The 20,699-nt window shown below is 33.6% G+C and overlaps 2 protein-coding genes across 3 annotated transcripts; one reads left to right on the top strand and one right to left on the bottom strand.

The window, feature by feature from the left end:
• Window positions 1-457: 457 nt before the first annotated feature.
• On the bottom strand, window positions 458-6,308 carry LOC146537255 (carnosine N-methyltransferase). Its single transcript, XM_085188727.1, has 8 exons — window positions 6,074-6,308; window positions 4,832-5,114; window positions 3,621-3,742; window positions 2,800-2,950; window positions 2,372-2,518; window positions 1,382-1,533; window positions 964-1,045; window positions 458-615 (listed from the first exon to the last, which is right to left on the bottom strand). Exons 1-8 carry the CDS (start codon window positions 6,157-6,159, stop codon window positions 508-510), a joined length of 1,131 nt encoding a protein of 376 aa, XP_085044853.1. The 5' UTR covers window positions 6,160-6,308; the 3' UTR covers window positions 458-507.
• A 244-nt stretch (window positions 6,309-6,552) lies between these two features.
• On the top strand, window positions 6,553-20,138 carry LOC146537254 (uncharacterized). Of its 2 annotated transcripts, none has more exons than XM_085188601.1 (12): window positions 6,553-7,602; window positions 8,066-8,200; window positions 10,333-10,455; window positions 10,694-10,897; window positions 11,248-11,328; window positions 11,462-11,611; window positions 11,871-12,044; window positions 12,883-13,031; window positions 13,368-13,883; window positions 14,332-14,453; window positions 14,923-15,026; window positions 15,566-20,138. In XM_085188601.1, exons 1-12 carry the CDS (start codon window positions 7,038-7,040, stop codon window positions 17,035-17,037), a joined length of 3,795 nt encoding a protein of 1,264 aa, XP_085044727.1. In that variant the 5' UTR covers window positions 6,553-7,037; the 3' UTR covers window positions 17,038-20,138. The 2 variants fall into 2 exon arrangements, with proteins under 2 accessions (XP_085044727.1, XP_085044726.1); XM_085188600.1 differs by having other exon boundaries at window positions 15,563-20,138.
• Window positions 20,139-20,699: the final 561 nt, after the last annotated feature.

The raw sequence follows: 20,699 nt of genomic DNA, 5'->3' as shown, positions 1-20,699 counted from the left end.
ACGACTGTAAGGGCGCCCCCTGCGGGGCTCGAACCTTGGCGTGCGGCCATCGAGCGAACTGAAAGTAATACCCACCACTGATGGTGGGTGTGACTTCTACTGTAAGCCAGATGAAGTCAGCTCATTTTGCAAGAATCTCTCTTATCCAGGGTGGTTAGTGATCCAATTAAGAAATCGTCAGCGGTAATTTGATGTAATAATTATGTAAAATATTTCAAATAATTATATAACTGACATGACGACTATAATATACATTTAATATTATGTATAACATTATTTTTAAAATTATGTTATCGCATGTCGATTTGCAAAACTAAACGCCGCGCCTAAGCCAAAGCAGGGTGAAAAACCAAAATGCAAATAGTTAATTCCACAAGCATTGCTTTAACAGCTAAGCACAATAGCACTGCGCCATTATAACTTTAATTGATTTTAAAGGGGGTAAAAAAAAACTAAATAATATATGAACGATTTAATAACATAAACATTAGATATAATATTAATACTTCAGGCACTATAAGGCTTCCTACAAACGAAGAAAACAGATTTATATTCGTGTTGCATCATGGAGTTCGGATTTTGTGCATATTTCGTTTGAACACCCGTTTTTTCTTTCTGTAAACAGTAAATAAATATTATATTTAAAATTTGGATATAGAGGAACGTAAATAAATTACAGAAAAACTTAAGTAACGTAACTTTTTACGGCGTTAAACATATATATTTCTCAGTTTCGTACTTTATCCAACACAGCAGGGTAGAATAGAGAGCTTAGTGTTAAGATAATACATTCTCCGTCAGATTACAGACTATAAGCGCGAAGACTGGGTTCGATTCCAACAAGACGCAAACCGGCGCTCAACGCAGAATGTCCCGAATTCAGACGGAAAACTTAGAACAGAGTGCCTTGATACTAGGCTCTCTATGCCTATCTATAAGAAACAATATGTAATAATATCTTACCATAACCTCGAAACCGACATCTTTTATAATATCCATGAGTATATCGTAAGGTGGCTCGATACTGAACTCAGTTGGCATATCACTGCAAAAAATACATATAACATTTACATTATTACACTATTATAGAACAATTAAGTAAGATAGTTTTGATTTCTATTCCTTCCAATTGACATGACACATATCAGCACACTGAAAATAAATAATAATACATTTTTATCATGGCCGTCATAGCGCTGGGGCACAAGCGTGCGACTGCAAACGCGAAGGTTGCGAATTCGATTTCCACTCAGGGGAATGAAATATTTAATATTTTCATTGCTTCGACTTTATTTATAATCATTTAGTTTCATAAATACAAGTTCTAATAACATAGTTTAACAATAAAGTAAGTAGTTTTTGTGGATAAAAATAAAATTACCTATAATGATATAACAAAGGCCCCAGATTAATCCAATAACCACCCGGTTGCAATATGGCGTATATTCTCTCCACGAACTCTATAACGTTTGGTGCACAATCTATGAAAAAACATGTCCCTACGCAATGCCACTCATTGACTTCTGTATATACCTGAAACAATACAGTATTATTATTTTCACGTAGTGTGTGAACACTAGGTTCCCTCTGCCTACCCTGCTATGTGCGGGATACAGCGTGAAGCTGTTTTCATATTTATTTATTTTACGTAGTGTCCCCCATCTATATGGGGATGCCGCTATCAGGATAGACAAATAGAACCTTTTGTAAAGCCATTCAATTGCACCCAAATTTTGAACCTTCGCATGTTGAGTGGCGGAACTCAACGCCGTGTGTTGCGGACAGTGCACTGTACCTAATCGGTAGGGAAAACCTACAATCTTAGCTAGTGGGAAAATAAGAATGTAAATATTTTTTTTTTACTAGCAACCTATATCGTGGAGAGCCTTGGCTGCTGAGTTATTTATTTTATTCATATATCTTATTATAATGAGGACACACTACTTGTATGAATTTCTCTTTTGTTGCGCATTTCTCCTTGTCTGTTTCACTTAACATTACTTACATTTATTTTAAACTATAATTCGCTAAATTCTAAATACATATACTTATATTTTACTAGAGGACCGTAGCGGCTTCACCGCTTGAATCATACGAATATTTATTAAATACATTTATGAAATTATTCTCAGTTTAGGGGGTAAATTCTAATAAACCGTGAAACCAGTGTCCAATGAAATATTTTTAAGAAATATTTCAAATATTTATAACAATTGGTGCCAATCCGGTGCAAAGAAATATGATCATTCTCTTCAATTTGTCCCTTTTAATGGGAATGGAGTGTGTTAACACGAGGTTCACAGGTTCCCTCTGTCTAGTCTGCTAGGTGCGAGATGCATGAAATATCAAAAAGAAAGTCATAATTTATTACCTTGAGAAAATCTCCGGCAGCTATAGAAAAATGTGAGTGTCTGGTGGAAGGCGGTACATCTGGGAAAGTGGCCGCCTGGATTTGGTGCTCGCTTGTCATGTGATTGACGTACTGATGTACCCAAGGGAACACTGTGTGTTGGTTCGCCTGGGAAACAAATTAAATACCTGCTTTTTAGAAAACGTACCGGGATTTGAAACGGAGCGCCTCTTGGCTGCCGCGGTTTCAAGTTTTGTAAAAAGTATTTTTCTTTCCTAAGTGTGGAATGACACTTAAAAATTGTTAAAAATATTCTTTTATCTTACTAATATCATGTCTACATAGTAACACACTATGCGACAAGGGCAAAATGTTTCTTTTGTTAAATGTCAACTATGTCAAATAAAAAAGAACATAAAATACAATTAGCAAAATACGAACCCACGTACCTCTGGACACTTATTCAATATAAAGTTGCTAGCAAACAGCATGAACAGTGAGAACTCGTTGCCCTGACACGAATATCCCCTTGCTGCTATCTCCCACGCCAACCTGCCTAGACCCGCGCCAGGTACTAACACTTTTATGTGAGATTTATCACTGAAATTTGAAGAAAACCTGTCACATTTATGTACAATAAAGAATAAACAAAAAAAATTCCGCCAAGTATAAATAAGAGTGGGAAATAAAAAACTAAAACTATAGAAAACTGAAAAACTTTAAAAAAATTATTTTCTATAATATATATAATTTTATCAGCTTCACGTTCTATCCCGCAGACACAGGTACACATGCAGGCAGAGGGAACCTAGTGTTAAGACACTCTGTTCCCCATTTTCTGCCGAATTCTGAAGGCATTGCGTGTTGAGTGGCAGAACTCAATGCGAAAAAATTTAAATACATATTTCATCTCCTCGAGTGTACATCGAACCCACAACCAATCGGTTTTACAGTCACACTTTGTGCCCCTGCACCACGACTGGCCTCTAAATGAATCTATTTAAATTTCTGAATCTATTTAAATTTTACAAGGCTCTTTGGAAATATTTAATTGATTGATAAATGAAACCCAACCGTTTCTTTAGCTTTACGCTGTAGCGGCTTCCGCACCTAGCAGGCTAGACTTAGGGAACCTGCGAACCTAGTGTTATGAAATTTCGTCCCAATCAAGATACGTCCATTCCCTGACGATGGACAGGCAATTTAAAAGATTTTCGGCTGACAAAAGTGGAAACCTAAAATATATTTATAATAATATTTTATAAATCACCTATGCTTCTCCAATGGATATAATATATCTAGTTCATCCAGTATCGGCTTGTAACATTGTTCTCTTTCAGCGGCGCCGGCGTCGCTCCAATCCCTTACTATGTTCTTTAGAACTGATTGTACCTAGAAAAAAAAGAACAGAAAAAAACACAATTAACAGACTTGCTTATATTGTGTGTTATAATCTACTATATATATAAAAGGACTTGTCCTCACTGACTGAGGTAAGACGCACGCACAGCCGTAACCGCTGTGCGTAGAAACGTAAAATTTGGACAGATGTTTACTTTCGTAATCTGGACATCCACTAAGAAGCGATTTTGAAAAATTTTAACCCTAAAGGGGAGAAATAGGGGTTGAAAGTTTGTATGGAAAAAAAATTAAATCGGCACCGATTTTTATAAAATTTGAAATTTAGATTTTTAAAAGCATTTAATTGAATACGTGTTTCATCGTTTTCTAGAATTCTCTTCCTAAAGGTGCAAATAAGGGGTTGAAAGTTTGTATGGAAAAATCTTCAAATCGCCACCGATTTTTATAAAATTTGAAATTTCGACTCTTAAAAATATTTCATTGAACACATGTTTCTTGGTTTATTAGAATTCACCCCTAAATAAGCTAGCGAAGCTGCGCGCGTCCGCTAGTTAATGTATAATTGTCTACAGAATTATAAAGTCCACAACAGAATTATAAGCCATTAATCATACATCATTTAATAAAAAATCAAAATCTAACATTCAATTTAATGGGTGGTTTTATAATACAAAATTCTACTGCATATGATATAATATTTATTTTTGAACGAAACAATAACAAGACAAAGAAATCATATATGAAATATTAGTTAAAATACTATTATAGAACTTTTTTTCAGCTTCATGATGTATCCTGCAAATAACAGAGTAGGCAGAGGGAATCTAGTGTTGAGACACTTTGTTTCCATTAAAGTCCTTCCATTATTAACTTTCCGTCAAATTATAGAGCCATTGGGTATTGAGTTGCGGTACTCAACAATAACTTATTCATACAATTTATTAAACATTTTCCATTCCGCTGCTTTCCACAAAATAACAGACTGCATCAGAAAATGATAATAAGATAATTGATTACACTGACAATCATCACTTTTACAACCCAATCTGTGAACCATTGCACCACAACACTTTTAATGATATCTTCCACCAAACTCAGACAGTTTAAAAAAATAAATACCTTTTCAACATCATGTTGCATTTTGTGTTGCTTGTGTGATGGCAACTCACAATTATTGTAATTATTACTAAAATTATCCACTCCATTGTCTACACTGTGGTCTACATTTTCAAACATTGTGTCCACATCATCTATTATATAGTGTACTATAGTATTATTGGCGTCTAAGCATTTTTTAAACTTTGTTAAATAAGTTTTGTACTTGTCGAGCCTTTTTTGATGATTTGGAGGTAGCATTGAGATTATTTTTTCAGATTTGTGGATTCTGTCCAGGCTACATAATCTAAAAAGATAAGGAACATACATAATACATACATAATTACATTTTCTTTTAAAAAATTACAATTTAAAACAGCTCTCAAAAGCAAACAAACAATTAGAAAAGAGCTGATAATCTTCAAATGGCTGAAATGATATGCCTTTTGTGGCTCTGAGTTCCATCACTCAATATGCAACGCAACCAGAATCCTGTGGAAAGTGGGGAATGGAAAAGTTTTAATAGGAATGGAATAGCTTAACACTAGATTCTCAGGATTCCTCTGCCTACATTTTGAAAATAGTAAACATCCTATTAGCCCTCTCTTTACCCCTTCAAAATATTAATGGGAAATTTGATACACCATAAAATGAATGAGCAATGTTGTTATGCTAAAAATTATTCATTCAGTAGTTTTAATATTATCACTTTCTTAATCTATTTTGCACTTATATTCACATTATGTTAGCTATAATTTTATTTCATCAAAATTTTGACTACTAATTCAATATATAGGATGTTTTAAAGTAAATTGTTCTGAATCATTCTGATAAAATTTGTCATAGGTGAGAAAATTACACAATGTGTCATCAGCCTAAAATAGCTATAATTTTATACTGTAATAGATAATTGACTGATTATCAGTTTTATAAAAGAAGTAGAAACAAATCTTACTACATTTATATACTTACTTATTATAATAAAGATATAAAAAACTTTAATTTAGGCAAATCAAACCTTATTCTACAAGGACTGTAAGGTTAAAGTTCCACATGCGTTTAGATCGTAAACAAAGCTCATTGTTGTCTAAAGAGGCTAATTACATTTACCAATTTTGATCTATTTGTTCCCTTATTGGATTGTTGCTAAGTTAATACATAACGGTAAAATCATATTTCTACAGTCCATCCAGTCCATATTATGCTGACATATATGGTAAACTATTAAATATGATATTTAGATCGTTTATTATATTTATTACTTACTTATAATATTTAAAAGCGTTAACAACCGCTCGAAAATGGGCGCGCTCCTTTGCCTCATCTATTTCTTCAGTAACTCCAAGTGACATTTTTAATATTCAGAGAAAAAGGTATTTTCGAAATAGTTTTTTATGTTCAATAATAGACCATAAAATATTCAAATCAAATTTTAACAAGCCGAAAGCAACAAAGACGAAAATAAGCTTCTCGTTCTTTTCTTCATTTCTGCTACGAAATGTCAAAGTCAAATGTTGTGTTTAAAAATTATCGAAAAATAACAAAAATAATAAACAACTCGTGTACAGTGTTACAAATTTGAAAAACTAATTTCCAATCCAAAATTATAAAAATAAAATATTAAATGCAGATTAAAATAATTGTTTTTTTACTTTACATATATTTACGTCTTGTATGTTTTTTAGAGTCGAAGTTATATTTTAACAATAAAACGTAAATTGGAACGGCAAAGTCAATATGTCGGCGAGTAGTGAAATGTGTTTGTCAACACTCGATCGATTCCTTTTTTAATTACTTTTCAATGTTAAATGGTAATCATTTCGCGATGTGATAAATAAAAATAAATAATATTAAATTTGATCTACATTAGTTACCTCATTTTTTTTACGACAAAACTTAAAAGAATATTGCTAAAGTTCACCAAATGGTACAAATAAGATGAAGCTTACTGCGTACAATTAATAAAATATTCAAATTAGTTAACTGAATGTTTATTTGAGGGTCAAAACTTGTGAAATAAATTTGTGTTTCGTGTAAAGTGGGTTAACGTTTCAAAAAAGTGCCGCATTGTCGTGTCTCAATTCCGCGAAGAAAAATCAATATTATGCAGTGTCGTTGCTAAGCTGCAATTAGGTTGCACTAAATGACCTAAAATATTTCATTCATCAGCTTGTTATGATGTAGATCTTACAGATTTGAGAATTGAAATATTAACAAAATATTTTCCAAAATGATGGAAGGTATTTTAACTCAAAGGGTAACTCCATTACTTAAATGTATGGTTTTATTCCTGTTCATCTTCACCGCGAAAGTGTTAACATCACGCCCTCAAGAATCTCAAGATACTAGAAACAGTATTCATCATCAGAAACCATCCCACTATGTAAGAACATTTACTAAATACCATCACAGAAGAACAATTCAATGGAATAATATCCAAGATGACTCTTACTGGCCAGTCACTCAAGATCAACCTAGAGTTATTGGAAAGAGAAGTATTAATGACTTTGAAGAAATGGCTCCAGATGAAGAACTGAATCAATTAATTTCAGCATCTGTAAGAGATAACTTAAATATTGATAATATGTCTACTTCAACAAGTAAAGGTCAAAATGATTTAAACAATGAAGTCCAAAAATATAAAACGAAAGCTCCATTGGTTACTGAAACTCCTACAACAATCAATCCAAATTCTAGATCTTGTTTGTATAAGATGCACAGTGTTTCGTTGAGTGCCACACCATCTTATGATGATGAGAAAAATTCTCAATGGGTGGCAGAAAATGAGATCTTTGGTATGTATCTTTTTAGTTATTTAAGATACCTTTCAGTTGGTAGTTTTTAAAGATATCTGATAATAAAATATTTTTTTTGTTAAAATATACAGAGGCTAGTCATGGCACTTGAAGAAATGAAATATTTAATATTTTCATTTCCTTGCTCTGGTCAAGGCCAATCAGTCAAAATGCATGATCAAATAACCACTAATGAAATTTATTTTATTGCTATCATTTTCTTTACCAGTACCTGTCTATCCAATAATCAATGTAAGAAAATCTTGCAACAGTGTTTTGAAATTTTTTTTTTTAATTTCAAATAATTAAATCCCCCTGAGTGCCCCAACCAACACATTTGCATTTTTGAATTTAATGACAATATAACATTTTGACATCATGAAGCTGGTGTCAAAATAAAATACTCTATACGCCTGTCTGTGTGTCGTTTTTTGTATTATTATTTTTTGTAATTATTTTACAGATAGAGGATCATTATCAGAAACAACGATGCCCAATGGCGAACTAGTACAAGTAGAACAATGTACTGACCCGAAAGCCTACTGCTACACACTGTGGCACCAGGATAATGAAGGAAACATCACTGTATTGGGTCAAGGTATGTAGTTAGTTTAATATATGTATAAAAATATATATTTGTCTTTTTTAGATGTTTCTAGAATAATTCGAGAAACATTGTGTCACTCGGGGCAGTCATGGTGCAGGGGCACAAAGTGTGACGCCACTTGACATGCAATGGCTTTAGAATACGGCAGAAAGTGGGGAGCAAAGTGTCTTAACACTAGGTTCCCTGTACCCTGATTATTTTGATTTTATTATGACACTTGGTCAAAAATAAGGGCAGTCATATCTGTACCATACTTTACTTGAGGCCTGTGCCCATGGGTACTGACCTTGTGGAGGCCTTGACAGGCCTGTAAACAACTACAAAGTCTATGAAATATAGACTTTTTATTTATATTTCAGTAGATTTTAACTGACTTACAATGACTACTTCATCGTTTCTTATACTGGCAGTTCTTATACTTAAAAATTATATTTTGTAAGACAATTTTTTTCAAGGATTATCTACTGTCTATTTTAAACCACCATAGGCTATCGAAATTTTCGTTTCCCATTTTCCGTCGAATTCTGTAGGCATTGCGAAGCGCTGCGTTGGTTCCCGTCTTAACAAAGTGGTGGAACTCCACGCCGCGCTTTGCTTCGACACCAGAGCGAAGACAAGATATAAAATATTAAATTTCCTATCTAGCATCTATCAAATTAAAAATAATAAACAACATATAAATATTATATGATAAAATAACGTAATTTACTTACTTAAAAAATAAGCATACATTATATCCTCAAATGTTAAATGGTACACCTTTGACGTTAAACCAAGCATAAAAAAAAAATAAACGATGCAAAAGCATTGCGCACTTAAATGTCACGTGTGACATCTCTATCCAAGCAATTTAGCATTTAGGTCGCATTCGCGCGAGAAATAAAACCATATTTTCAGACTTGTTTTTTTTTCTCCTCACTGTATCACGCATATAGCATGGTAAATGGAGGGAACCTCGTGTTAAAATTCCGTTTTTCAAAACGCATTTTCCAGAAATTGTGTGTTGAGTTACGCACTTGAGTGCGTTTAGGCTAGTGCGCTAGGCTTTGTTGAATTACCAGAGCGATGAAATGAAAACATTAAATAATTAATTGACCATTAGGAATCGAACCCACAACCGTCACGTTAACAGTCAGACGCAGTGCGACTGTGCGTAAAGCTTTACTTATTACTTGTTTTTACATGTGGCTTTGCCTGCGTGGTCAAATGGAAATAACTAAGAATATCTAATTACGCAACACACAACGAAAGCTCCCTTTATTTGTGCTATCTATTTTTTCAATATTTTTCAATATTACTCTGCTTCTATTGTTTGTAGCGTGATGTAATATAAACTATCTAAAGAACACAAAAAAGAATCAGTTCAAATCAATAACTCCTGAAACTAGCGTGTTCAACCGAAAAAATTCTTCACTTTTATATATAATCTGAGTACAGATACCTAGTATAGATATATTTTTTTCTTTGGTAGTACCCGAGTAGGTATGTCGATGTTTTTTTTATATACTTTGCATGATTTTTAACGTCCTCGGTGTTCAGTCCACCAAAGCATACGTTCTCAACAAACTACATTAAAAATCCTTTACGCGCGTTTACGACATATTTATACTGTTAGATATGATATATATAGGCTAGGATTATCCTTTATCAAGAGAGATTTTTGCATTGTTAAAGTGTTATTCCACTCTTTAGAAAAAATAATACTAAAGGCCGTTTGTAATTACAAGTATTTGAATAATTTTCGTCTTCATAAAGCTTCTTATTTTGCGTGCTTCATGTTTCGCTATAGACGTTTTGTTTTTGTTAAAACCCCTATTCAAAAATTCAATAGGCCTCATTTACTATTGAAATAAGTGAAAATAGACTATTATCGTCACTTGACCTAGATTCTAAATTATATGGATAGATCGCGCATCTATTGGACTAAATTTAAATAATTCGTCTGATTCAAGATAAATATCAAAGTAAAAAACATTATACCAGTTATGATCTATACATTTAGACGTTGGTAGCCACCAGGGCTGTACAGCCACTGCCCGCGGGCCACATTGTGGTCTGGGTTTAAGCACAGATAACTAATAGAAAATATATATTTCTAGTTTTATTTAACATATTGTCCACAGGATGCTGGCGTTCCTCAATAGCGGAAGGACGGAACAGCTGTGACAAGTGTACCAGAGTGACAGCAAAACTGCCAGGCGGTAAATTTTGCTGTTGCACCAAAAACTTCTGCAATGCTGATTTTTGTATGTACTATTCATATTTTTTTATGTTATATTAAGAATTCATTAATATTGTATAATACAAGAAATACTAAAATACTCAAAAAATCTAAATATATCTATGTCATAAAAAATCTAAGCAATTTATTTTACCAATAAACGATACATTGGTATATTTTACTAATAAGCTTACATACCAATATTATTATTTGTAATATTTTTTTGTTTATATCTCTAATAAAAAAAAAACATCTCATTCCAGTATCTCTAAAAGAAGAAACGGTAACAATAAAAGCCGAGTCCACAATGGAAAGTGCGACTCATCCAAATTATTCTAATATAGTGGCGTCCGCCATTTTGGCGCTGGTCGCCATTTTGTTGATGGCTATAGTATTCAGAAAGGTTTATTGTAAACGAATGGAATTGGATAAGGATGATTTGAGCGATGGTGTTGATGTTGAAAAAGGTAGATATAATAGTATTGTTTCTTCTTTTTTTTCGTTTTTTAAGCCTCATACAGTATCCCAGATATAGCAGGAAACGCAAAGGGAAATTATCGTTAAGACATTCAGTAGGAACCGAGTACGAGCTGAACCCGCACCTCCAAATTCTCGAGGAATTATGTGTACTGTACTTATTTAAATTATTTTCATTTTCCCCATTCTGGTAATTAAAATGTGATATTGTGATACCGCCACTTGTATATGTTTAACATTCGTTTTAACACTAAGTCCCCTTTGCCCACCCTGTCATATGCAGGATACAGCGTGAACTTCCTTGCTTGCTTTGTTAATATATAATTTTAAAATTTTTCAGGTGATATAATGGGAAGTGGTCCAGATGCTCTGGCGACAGGATTACTATGTGTTGATAATTTGACATTAATTGAGCATATTGGTAAATATTTAATATGAATTTTATTTGTTTTTCTTATATTTTTTGTTTGATTTGAATTTGTGATTTTAAAGCGTGATAATAATATGCTGAAGGGTAGCCAGTTATTTATATATTTTATTTTAATTATTTTTAGGTCAAGGTAAATTCGGTTCAGTATGGCGGGGGACCTTAGGATCGATTCCGGTCGCAGTCAAATTATATTCGAATCCAAACGCGTGGCATAAAGAAGCCTCCGTTTATGGTATACCGCATCTCGCTCATCCCAATTTATTAAGATATTATGGTAAGTTGTTTTATTTTTAGTTTCACGTTTTATTCCGCATGTAAGCAGCAGGGTAGAAGGTACTCTTAGGTTCCCTCTGCCTACCCTGCTATGCTATAATATTTAAGACACTCCGTTAGCCACGTACCGCCCAATTTTCGTGACATTATTTTTGACATATTCATGCGTCGAAATGTCGGCAGAAAGAGGCATAATGTCGACAACAAACTTCCGTTCTCCACTTTTCGCCGAAAGATATGAATGTACCATTTTTTCCCAGGTAGCGACAGTCGAGCCTCCCTAACAGAAGCCGGTGGAAGATCTCAATTAGTTGTTCTAGAACTTTGCAAAGAATCTCTCCGCCATAGACTGCAGAGAGCCCCGATAACGTGGAGGGAGTTTGCGGAGATGGCACACGGTTTGGCATCCGCCCTGGCGCATTTACATACGGCCAGTGAGTTCTTTTTTTTTGTTTCACAATGTATTCCGCGTATAACAAGGAAGGCAGAGAAAATAAAGTGTTGAGACACTCCATTCCCTAAGGAGCGCCAAATTTGTGGCACATTGCGAGTGGCGGAACTCAACGCTGTGTTTTGTTTTGTGATTAGAGTGAGGATTTTTTTGCTTCACGCTGTATCTCGCTCATAGCAGGTTATGCAGAGGGAACCTAGTATTAATATTCTTCGTTTTCCGTTTTCCGGAGAATTCTCTTAAGTGGCGAAAATTAATGCCGCGCTTTGCCTAGACACCAGAACGAGAAATTAAAATCTTAAATATTTTGTTTCGGAATCGGGAATCGTACCTGTCGCGTTTACAGACACGCTTGTGGCCCTGCGCAACGATTGGCCTCCATGCATTTACCATCTATGTAGGAAGATTTTGTATGTAAGCTTTTGTAGGTACTTTCTTCCTTTATTTTGTCTTTAAGGCACCAAATATAATCGCGATTGTTTAAGATGTGTTTCCTATAATACTAGTCTTAGTAGCTGAATTGTAGTGTATTGAAATGAGTACGCAACCTGGTGGGGGTTAATGGTAGTAGTAATTGTCAGAGGTACAGTTGACATTACATTTGCGATGGTGCCGGTTGTGCCTTTTTCTGCTACAACTAACACAGAGTCCTTTTGTACAGTGGACACTTAGAATGTGGTTTAAGTTAATACTAACGTATTGATATCGTTATTTATAGTGAGTCTAACGCTACATAGAATGTATTATTCGTAAGGATTTGAAGCCCAAATGAAGTCATATCTACGATTTTTACGACAAATAACGCAGATTTTGAATTGCAGCGTCCATGAAGCCCTGCATAGTGCACCGCGACGTGAACAGCGGAAACATCCTGGTATGCTGCGACGGCAGCGCGCGCCTCGCCGACCTCGGCCTCGCGCAGCCTCTGCTACCTCGCCGCGACCACTCCGCGCCCAGCCGCATTACAGAGGTAGTACGACAGACGGTCACACATACACCTTAACATGTACATACACACATATATGTAAATACAAAGACACAAAAACATAAAGGCCGACGTGCAGTTGGACAGCGTCTGGATGTACGACGCTTGTAAGTTCGATATTTACTTGGAGCATTCGATTTTTTCATTTCATTTAACAATTAAGTCATAAAAATAATAAGAAACTTTATATGCTAAAATTATTAATACATTTAAAAAAATATCAATTTGTAATTCTGTTTTTTCAATTACTTCGAATTAACTTAAAAAATATGTCACATTTAATTTACATTTTGTCTAGTAGTCAAAAAATAAACATTACAGGCAGGAACGCTGCGCTATCTCTCCCCCGAAGCGTTAGAGGGCGCTTTGGACTTAAGCGGGGCTCGTGCTGCGCTCTGCGCCGTGGACGTGTTTGCACTTGGCCTAGTACTGTGGGAGATGCTATGGCGATGCTCAGGCGCACACGCCACGCCTACTGCGGGCGCCACGCCCTTAGAATTGATTGGTCAATTAGGATATGCCACGCCCCAAAGTGCTATGACTAATCAGAATGGACCTTACGTAACGCAGAATGCTGTAATTGGTCAGAATGGAGCTTATGCCACGCCTCATAGTGTAGTAATTGGTACGAATGGACCTTGTGTAATGTCACAAGGCCCTGTGATTGGTCAGAATGGACCATATACAATGAGCCAAGGGGCTGTCATTAGTTCGTCAGAAAGATACACCACGCCCCGTAGTGGAGTGGGCGGGGCTAAAGAATGTTATGTCCCACCATATGCTCCTCCTTATCATCATCATGGATTGCCACCGAGGCCAACTCTAGCACAAATGCAGGTTGGTGTGGATTCATTTTATTATACTGATTTAGACCTTAATACTTGCGTGCTTAGCGTGAAGCTGATTTTTTTTTTATATTTATATTATCAAAAAAAACAGCTTCACGCTGTATCCCGCAAACAACAGAGTAGGCAGAGGGAACCTAGTGTTAAGTTCCGTCCCACACTTTCCGCCGAGTTCTGAGGTATTGGGTGTTGAGTGGCGGAACTCAACGCTATGCTTTGCTTTGACACCACAGAAGAATATTTCATTTCTTCGAGTGGGGATCGAAACCAAACCACTCACATTTACAATCACACCCATTGACTCTGCGCGGCTGGCCTCTTAACGTTAAATGTTAGAAGACTAGCATTTAAATTTAATAATTCTAGCCATCATGGAAAATTGGTTGTGTTACCACACTTTCTTAATATGTGTCCTATATTGAAATACATCTAATTTCCAGGCGCTAGTATCGAGAAACAAAGCACGTCCGCCATTACCGAAAGGCCCTGTCCCAGAAGCTAGAGTATTAAAAATTGCAACAGACACTTGCGACGAATGCTGGGATCATGATGCTGAAGCTAGGTAAGAGCGGGTTCGATTTCTATATTAGTTACTAGCGACTCAAACGTATCGCCCGCTCAATTTAATTGTTATATTATAGTCAAATTTTAAAAAATGTCTACGTAAATTGTAGCCTATGTCTTATTCGGTAGTATTAGCTAGTTCTCTATTCTAGTTCTAGTTCTATTAGTAGTTCTCTACTTTTAGTGTAACTTTGCGAATGGCGGAACTCAACGCCGCGTTTTGCCTCGTTACCAAAACAAGGACTAAAAAAAATATTAAATAATTCATTCGCCCGAGAGGAAATTGAACCCACAACCTATCCTATATAGCATTTGCAGTCGCACGCTTGCGCCGCGACTGGCCTCAATTAACTTACGTTAATATTTCTATATTCAAATAGCTAAGTGAACTAAAAAATAAAAGAGGTGACTACATTTTTTTCTTTGTACATAATTCCTTCAAATGAAATATATTGTTTTAACAACAGGTTAACTGCAGTATGTGTTGAAGAAAGAATGGCTGAACTCAAAATGATGTTACAAATCCAGGGCCCAGTTATACATGATAATAATTTACATCCACATCCGCCGGGTGAGCTGTTTGTTTTTATTATTTTATATAGTAGGTAAATATTAGTTCTAAGCGGGAATGGAACCTGGGACTATATACATTTAGTAGTTGTAGTATTCCTCTTTATACTATGGCAGAAAAAAGTTTTTTTTTTCTAGTTTCGAGCTGTATCCCGCGCACAGAAAGGTAGTCAAAGGAAACCTAGGAACCTAGTGTTAGGACGCACCGTTTACAAAGCCTATAAATTACACAAAAAATATATAATAACATGGAATTATAGATTTCGTTAGATAAGTTTTATATACAATGATAAATTAGAGCCTTAAAGGTAATATTTAGGAACTATTTTTGTAATTTCTTATATATTTACTTTTGTTCTTTATCACTAAAAGCAATTTCTTACAAGCAACCATAAAAAAAAACAAATTTATTAATTAAATTTATTTATTTCTTATGTGACTTTCTTGAAAAAAAAATTGACCAATAAACAGATTTCTTCTTATTTATTAAAATATAATATTACTGATATATTAACGCATAGTTTTATCATTCCATAGCAGCAACAGAACCTACCATACAACCGGAAATCGATAAGAACTCGAATCGTACACAAAACAGTGACGTCACGACCCCCCTCTTATACCCGGACCCGCATATAGGTCGAAACACGTGTATAGAGCGGAACACAAACACAAGCACAGATACACACACAGTGCAGCTTATACACAAAAGTATTAAAGACACAGAAGCTAGACAAAATGGCGAACTATCAATTGTTAGAATTAATAGAGCAAGGGAAAATGAGAGATTGAACGAAATAAGATCGTATCAAAGGCCGTTGGAGTACGTCCAAAATGATGTAACTTCAACAGACGATAGACAACCTAAAGAGACTAATTTATTGCAAGATAAACCTAAATGGGGTATTAGAAGATTTTTCGAGAAGAAATTGACAAAACCAAAAGAAACTGAAGTGAAATTAGATTCCAATATGGCGCAAAATGCTAAAACTAAAACCTCCTTAATAGACAAACCTAATAACATAACTTTTGATAGACCAACTAATTTAATACTAAATGATGACAGATCATACAACTTTGAAGGACCGTGTACGTTATCACCGCCAAATAAAACGTTATCACCTACAATGATAATGGAATCAGAACTAAATACTGATAAAAAATTCAAAGAGCTGTCACGAGATGATGATAAACAAATCTTCGCCATAATTGTACCAAAAGTGAAGCCCGAGTTAAAAAATAGTTCAGACAGCTTAAAACTTATGAGGACGTCAGTATCGAGTCAAAGTTTGTATAGAAATTCCGAATCGGAAGACTCGACTATAAAAAAACGATTAAGTTGCGATAATAAGATAATATCGAATAGCGGCAACTCGTCCCGAGCGAGTATTAACTTGGAATTACAATATATCGATAATCAAAACGATTTTGAGAGTCCATTCGATTTGAATTCCGATTGCTCGAGCAGCGAAGACGAGCATTTGATGTTGTTGTCGGAAAATGGCGGATCTAAAATAACCATGCAATCGATAAAAAATGAAGAGAAAAAGAAAAATGATGTTTTAAAAGAAAGCCAACAAAAAACAGACTTCAGTTACAATAAATATAATAAATATACTAATTTTGGCAACGAATTTAGCGATCCAAATGATAAAGAAAATTTGCTTAACGGCTACAGCGGTGATAATCCGGTTTACTTGGCAGCATTAAACGGGGAAATCCCCGACTTAACACTCAAACTACCAACAACAAGTACAAATAACGACGAAACCAAGCCAAATTTGAGGTCGTTATCAATAAAACGTCAACATTCATTGGAACAAGTGAGCGATATATTCTCGTCCGGAGATTTGAACCTGTTGAATCCCGCGGGAAGGGTGAAAACTCCCGGGGATTTACCGGTAGCGGTGAGGAAGGCGAGGCGGGACAGGGCTTTGCAAAAGGGGAGGGCCAGTGAGTGTAACAGATTGAGTTTGTACGACGACAGAATGATGTTCGGTAACAGTTTGTGAGTTTTGTGATATTTTTAATCTGTGTCCTTTGATGTGCATTTTTTTGATGCGGTCGGTTGGGATTATTTTTTGATTTTTGGCTTGGTATGGTAAATAATGTTTTTGTTTAGTATTTTTTCTATTCATTTACTTAAAAAATATGAATTATTTCTGGTTTAAGATGTTACTATAAATGTCATTGTATTTTTTTTAATTATGTTTTATTTTTAACTAGTAAAAATATCGAAAGAACCTATAAATTTGGTGCGTTTATATTTTTTTTGTTTAAACTTGATATTTTTAATTGTCAAACAACCGACCGCACTCTTCCATCGGTGTCATTTCAATTGCATTTATAATTGTATAGTTATAGGCTTTTTTCCTTAGCTTCGTTATTTATAGTTAATTTATATATCATTATATTGAAGAAGTATAGAATAGATATTTTGGGTATTTTTTATTACATTTTTTATCTATCGTTAACCTTTGACTTTTGGTTTTATTATTTTTTGTTTTGTTTTTGTACATGACAAACTAAGCGTCAAATTAAACAATTTATTTTCAACAAATTCTATTCTATATATCTACAATCTTATTACTCTATGCGTAGTTTTAGATTTGTCACAGATTATAATAAGAAATACAGTTAGTAATTTAAAAAAATAATAAAAAATATCGTTACCTCACGTATTTCGTGTTGAAATATAACAATTTTAAGCTTCTCTTTGAATTCATCGTTTAGACGCAGGATTTATTGACAGTTAGAAAAACGTTAAATTTATAATAACAGTTTATATATAATCGATATAATGTACAACATCGATTTTAGTTTGACAGTGATTTAGTCGATTGTTTATTATCGATTATTCGTTGTTTTTTTGATAATGGTACTACACGTTTTATTGATATGGCAACATTTATTTATTCAAATATTATTTATAATATTTTAAGTGAATACATTTTTATAAATCACAATTTTGACATTCCCACAACGCTTTAGTGATCTGTTTTTTTTACATATACTATTTATTATACACTGTATTACGTCGTAATGTTGAAGTTTTATAAATCGATTATTATATACCATTTTTTTAAGAATATTTATTATTATGCTTAAATAATACTTCAGTTACAATATCGATATCGATTTTTAAATAGTACCATTTGTCAGGTTATTATTTTTCTTCTATTCTGTTTACGCTGTATCCCGCATATAGAGAATCAGAGGAAACGTTTTTTTAAATTACTCCGTTAAGTTGATTTTAAAGACTTTTGGTGGCGAAACTCAACGCCGTTCCCTTTCTCTTACTGAAGCGAGGAATTAAAAATAATTAATACCCCCAAGAATCGAATCCACAATCATCGCGCTTATAATCAGACGCTGTCACGCGATTAACTCTTTTTACTAAATTACGGAACTAAACACCATGTTTTATTTAAACAAACTGTACTTTTACCTGTATTATAAATATACTTTTTACTTCTAATTGTATTTCAAACCACAATAGTAGATGGTGTCTTTAAAACGGTAAATTATCGTTTTGTTTTTCTAAAGCTTCACGCTTTATCTCTACCGGGATAGAAAGAACGAAGCGCCAAACGCTACGGCCTTTTATCTATCGATATCGATGTTGTTACTTACATACAGGATCTGTAAAATAATCTCTTTAATTAATATTATAAACAATATTCATGTGATTTTTTTATCTTTAAACAATTTACATTTTTTTATATTATTTATCATAATTTTATATGGCCTTTTGTTCTCTTTAAAAAGTTTTAAATAAAAAGTGCCTATCGCTAACACTAGACAAACTATAAAATTACAGGTTAAATATAATAATATAAATTATGTACTCTGTTGATATCGATATTTTGATGATCGTTGATCGATTATGTAAATCGATGTTTTTTTAGTATCGAGTGTACATGTTCTGCCACGCATTACGCAATGCCACCAGAATTCGGCAGAAAGTGGGGAACGGAGTGTCTTAACACTAGGTTTCCTCCGCCTACCCTGCTGTGTGCGGGATACAGCGTGAAGCTCTCTTTTCTCCTTTAATTATTTTTTAAAGATAACGGATACTAGTACTAAGACACTTCATAAGGCTACAAAAACATCAAAAGTAAAATTTAAAAAGGTACCATATAGTTTTTTTTTTTGAAGTAACGTTTAAATAATTTAAACTACTTAGTTTTTTATTGAAACCTGAAATTTAGTACAAGCAACTTATTTGATCAACGATGATCAATTCACTTTTTATTAAAAAAGTATAATTATAAAGTTATTACGGTAGTTATCTCGTTTCGAATATAATATTACGATTATTTAACAATCTCACCACTACTGATCTGTCTTGTTGTTTACACATGCTGAAATTGCATTTTTTGACAATTGTTTACAAAATTTTACCACTGATCCTTAAAATTTTTCATTATTTGACAATTTCTATGAATCGTATAGGTATTAATTCATTTTTATCGTTGTAATTAAAAATGTCTTAAGAAGTTTCTTTTCAGTATAATTCGTATGCACATTGTGTTCTATAATAAACGAATAGGCTAGGAGTAGGTTAGAATTAATTATATGTACATAATAATGTTCCATTTAATTTTTATTTGTAAGTTCTCTTTAACTGTCTGTTGTGGTACAGATTAATATTAGAATAGTCTATGGTTAAATGAGTTTGACAGTCGTTTGAAGTTTTGTGTTTCAAAATATTTTTCTATTTTAACAAAATTGGTGTTTGGCTTGTTATTAACTAAATTAAAATGTAATGACATTAATTTTTAAATGTCAACTATATCGTTTTTAATTTTATTATAATATATATTTGAATTATATTTTCTAAATTTCAATAGTAACATCACTAATGTTAAATTTTAATAATCTGTACGACAACTGTCGTTATTGTTTAAACAAAGTACAACATTGTTTTTTTTGTAATTATGTTCGTTGATTTGAAAATGTGATCTTTTATTTGTATATAGTTGAGTTCCTATCGAGCCATGTTTACTTGTTAAGTTTATTATTACTTATTTTTTAGTTTATTGTCAATATTTTTTTTGTATTTTTATGAAGTATTCGCTGTCACTGTTTTTCAATAAAGTCGGACAGATAACATTGTGTTTTATTATTGATAACCCTCAAAAAAATATAAAATCCTTTTAATATAAATATAAAAAAAAGATTTGTGATTTTTTAAAATCTCACATCGGCGCAATAATAGATTGGTTATAGTAGGGAACACAAGCGGCGATTTTGTACGTTACTCGAGCGTTTCAGAAAATCATATAGGGAGAAACTTGTACCCTGTAGTGTTCCCCTACCAATGTGTACCCTTCATATAGGGGCGTGTAGAGGGCAGTCTGTCAGATTAATAAAAAAAACTCGAGCGCGTCAGTTTAATACAAGGTAAATTAAATACGTGCAGAAAAGTGTATACTTCAATAATCTGACGATTTGAGTGTGGTGTAAGGAAATGCATGAATCTCAAAGGTTGTAAAAAAAACTTTCTACTAAAATAGGCAATGTATAAAAGCTAGACCTATTTAAAAATGGATATATAGTTAATTTCTTAACAAGACAATATGTCTATTAGTACTTATTTATTGCATTTTTTTTTGTTATTGTCGATGATTTTATAATAAGGACAGTAGCCTGTAAGATAAACAGGAACAGA

This window comes from Heliconius melpomene, chromosome 7 (assembly GCF_056956725.1).
Source record: "Heliconius melpomene rosina isolate 202511_hmr_F chromosome 7, ASM5695672v1, whole genome shotgun sequence".
Classification (NCBI taxonomy): Eukaryota; Metazoa; Arthropoda; class Insecta; order Lepidoptera; family Nymphalidae; genus Heliconius; species Heliconius melpomene.
Note: the sequence above shows the minus strand (reverse complement) of the source record. Positions and strands in the feature narration are given on the sequence as shown.

Bases quoted from the DNA above. Each gene is read 5' to 3' on its own strand.
- LOC146537255 (XM_085188727.1), bottom strand. From the start codon at position 6,159: ATGTCACTTGGAGTTACTGAAGAAATAGATGAGGCAAAGGAGCGCGCC. The intron at 5,115-6,073 runs GTAAGTAATAAA...TTATCTTTTTAG, and splicing joins AACGCTTTTAAATATTATAA to ATTATGTAGCCTGGACAGAA. The intron at 2,519-2,799 runs GTACGTGGGTTC...TTTGTTTCCCAG, and splicing joins TATTGAATAAGTGTCCAGAG to GCGAACCAACACACAGTGTT.
- LOC146537254 (XM_085188600.1), top strand. From the start codon at position 7,038: ATGATGGAAGGTATTTTAACTCAAAGGGTAACTCCATTACTTAAATGT. The intron at 7,603-8,065 runs GTATGTATCTTT...ATTATTTTACAG, and splicing joins GGCAGAAAATGAGATCTTTG to ATAGAGGATCATTATCAGAA. The intron at 13,032-13,367 runs GTAGTACGACAG...TAAACATTACAG, and splicing joins CGCCCAGCCGCATTACAGAG to GCAGGAACGCTGCGCTATCT.